The sequence below is a fragment of the Trachymyrmex cornetzi genome, unplaced genomic scaffold, assembly GCF_001594075.2.
Source record: "Trachymyrmex cornetzi isolate Tcor2-1 unplaced genomic scaffold, Tcor1.1 scaffold47, whole genome shotgun sequence".
NCBI classification, from domain to species: domain Eukaryota; kingdom Metazoa; phylum Arthropoda; class Insecta; order Hymenoptera; family Formicidae; genus Trachymyrmex; species Trachymyrmex cornetzi.
This window is the reverse complement of record NW_017299509.1, coordinates 2231063-2233108: the sequence shown is the minus strand read 5'-3', so window position 1 is coordinate 2233108 and position 2046 is coordinate 2231063. Positions and strand designations below refer to the sequence as shown.

The 2046-nt window shown below is 37.0% G+C and overlaps 1 protein-coding gene across 8 annotated transcripts in view; it reads right to left on the bottom strand.

Annotated features, from left to right (window-relative positions):
- Positions 1-631: 631 nt before the first annotated feature.
- The window catches only part of Hipk (Homeodomain interacting protein kinase), a 33779-nt gene continuing 32364 nt past the window's right edge, over positions 632-2046 (bottom strand). For 7 of the 8 annotated variants that reach the window (XM_018513629.1, XM_018513631.1, XM_018513635.1 and 4 more), the window contains one exon: positions 632-1683. In XM_018513629.1, coding sequence (XP_018369131.1) covers positions 1485-1683 — 199 coding nt within the window. In that variant the 3' untranslated portion in view covers positions 632-1484. The remainder of the gene's footprint in view (positions 1684-2046) is intronic. The other variant, XM_018513634.1, reaches the window with a different exon arrangement.

The following is a 2046-nucleotide window of genomic DNA, read 5'->3' as shown; positions in this document are numbered from 1 at the left end:
ATTCTAAATTCCTTGCTTATTTCTGACGAATATTCCTACACCTACGACAACCCGAATAATCCTATTCGAAGAAGTTCGGAATATGCGATATAACTAAATAATGTACGTGTGAACGTATCTGTATGCAATGTACGTGTATATGTGTATGTGTTAATGTATACTTGAATAACATTTGAATAACGTTACAAACTACAAAGAATAATGTGGCTACCTCATTAGTTTTGAGTGCCCGTTATGAATAAAATATCGTAAAAGATTATAGAGTGCTACATCCCTTAGCGATATTCTTAATGTAATCGAAAAATTCCACGAGCAAGAACAAAAGGAACGCTACTACAATTGGAAAAAACCTAGTTCGCTAAAATAATTTTGTTAAGGAGCATTAAAAACAAGATACTCGCGCGCGGTACGTCCTGCGACATATCATAAAGAAATGCAGACTCACTACACAGTTAAATTAAATAGCTATTATAAATCGCATATATTCGTTAATAACAGTTCCACGCGCATGTGGATCGGCACTGCCACTACGTGCATATCTCGTCTATCGTTGATATTAACGTTCCCAATCTGTTTAAGCGACATATTAAGTTCCATATATTTATATATATATAATATATGTATATGTATGTACAATAGAGAAACTACACGTATGCGCCTTAAGCAGATTGGGACAATTCGATAGAAAATTTTGGTCTGTACAATGTCCTTATAAACTCTACCGTTTCCGTAATAAAACTTCGGTGTCTCTGGAAACTTACGAAATTTAATGTATGCCGCATATGTCGAGATATATGTGTCTCTTGGAATTAAGAAAAAAAAAAAAAGAAACGTGCCAGATGAGGGATTTTGTAAAAAGAGTACCGACCGTGTAACTTTTCCCTAGGGCGGAAACGTGAAAAATTTCTTCATTAATTTTAATGGTAAAAATTTTCACTTTTTACTTTCTGCCTGGAGAAAAAAGTTAAATGTTCGCATATAACTGCATATCAAAGCAAGATAGTTTTTTTCCTCTTATGAAATTGTTACGATAAGACGATGAAATTGTTTCGGACACATAAAGGACGTAACAAACATATATAAAGAGATCTAGTTATATTGACCGTGATCTCGTGTCTCACTTTTTATGAGAGCGATCGGAAGGGAGTGGTCGCTGCTTATATATAGGACGGATTGTCAAAATTTTTGTCTTAATGCTTGAGCTTCTGCTCTTTGCTCTCTTCGGCAAACTTGCTCGATAATGTATTTGTGCTACTGATCGTATTCGCAAATCGCAGCGGTTCGGAATTTCCCTACCCGCTCACTTATTGGCCAGGTGCACAAAAACGGGGAAAATCAACACGACACTTTTCTTTCTTTGTGCCATTTGATATCGGTTACACGTTCGCTGATTGGCACGAGCGGCTCGTAAGTTCCCAGAAAATCGTACAATTACTCGTTATTTGTTCGTACACAACTCTTATTCACGACTCGACGGTAATAATTTATTCAGTAAACCATAAACTGGAAGGTTGGTATTGGTGTTTGGCTGGCGAAAGCGGGGCCAATCCATAAACGGCTGTAGGCTGCATATGTGCAGGCAACGGATGTGCTGCATGACTCGCCAGTAACGGTCTGGCCGAGCTGTGATGAGCTGGCGGTGGCAATGCTCGACTAGAATCATACAACGTTAATGGAGACGAGCTGTAAAAAACGGGATAACGCACATTAGAAAGTCTCCATTAAGCTCTAAAAAAAGAAAATTATAAGTTTTTCTCTTATAATATAGATAGTCAGAGCTAAAAGCAAATACTTAGGGTAATTCCGGCAAATACGCCGCGCTGGGATTTACGCCGCAGAAGTCAGAAAAAATAGAAGGGATGGGGGTAATTTTCCCGTAACTACTCTGTTACATGCTTTTATGTTATATTAGTATTGAGTTATAATTTCAGTTTCTTACTGTTAATAGTAATGAAATTATTGTGAGTTGAATCGATTTGTCACTGTAATAAGTAACGCCATCATAAATTATAATCTACATAAAATGATTAATGTAGGGCGTGTAAA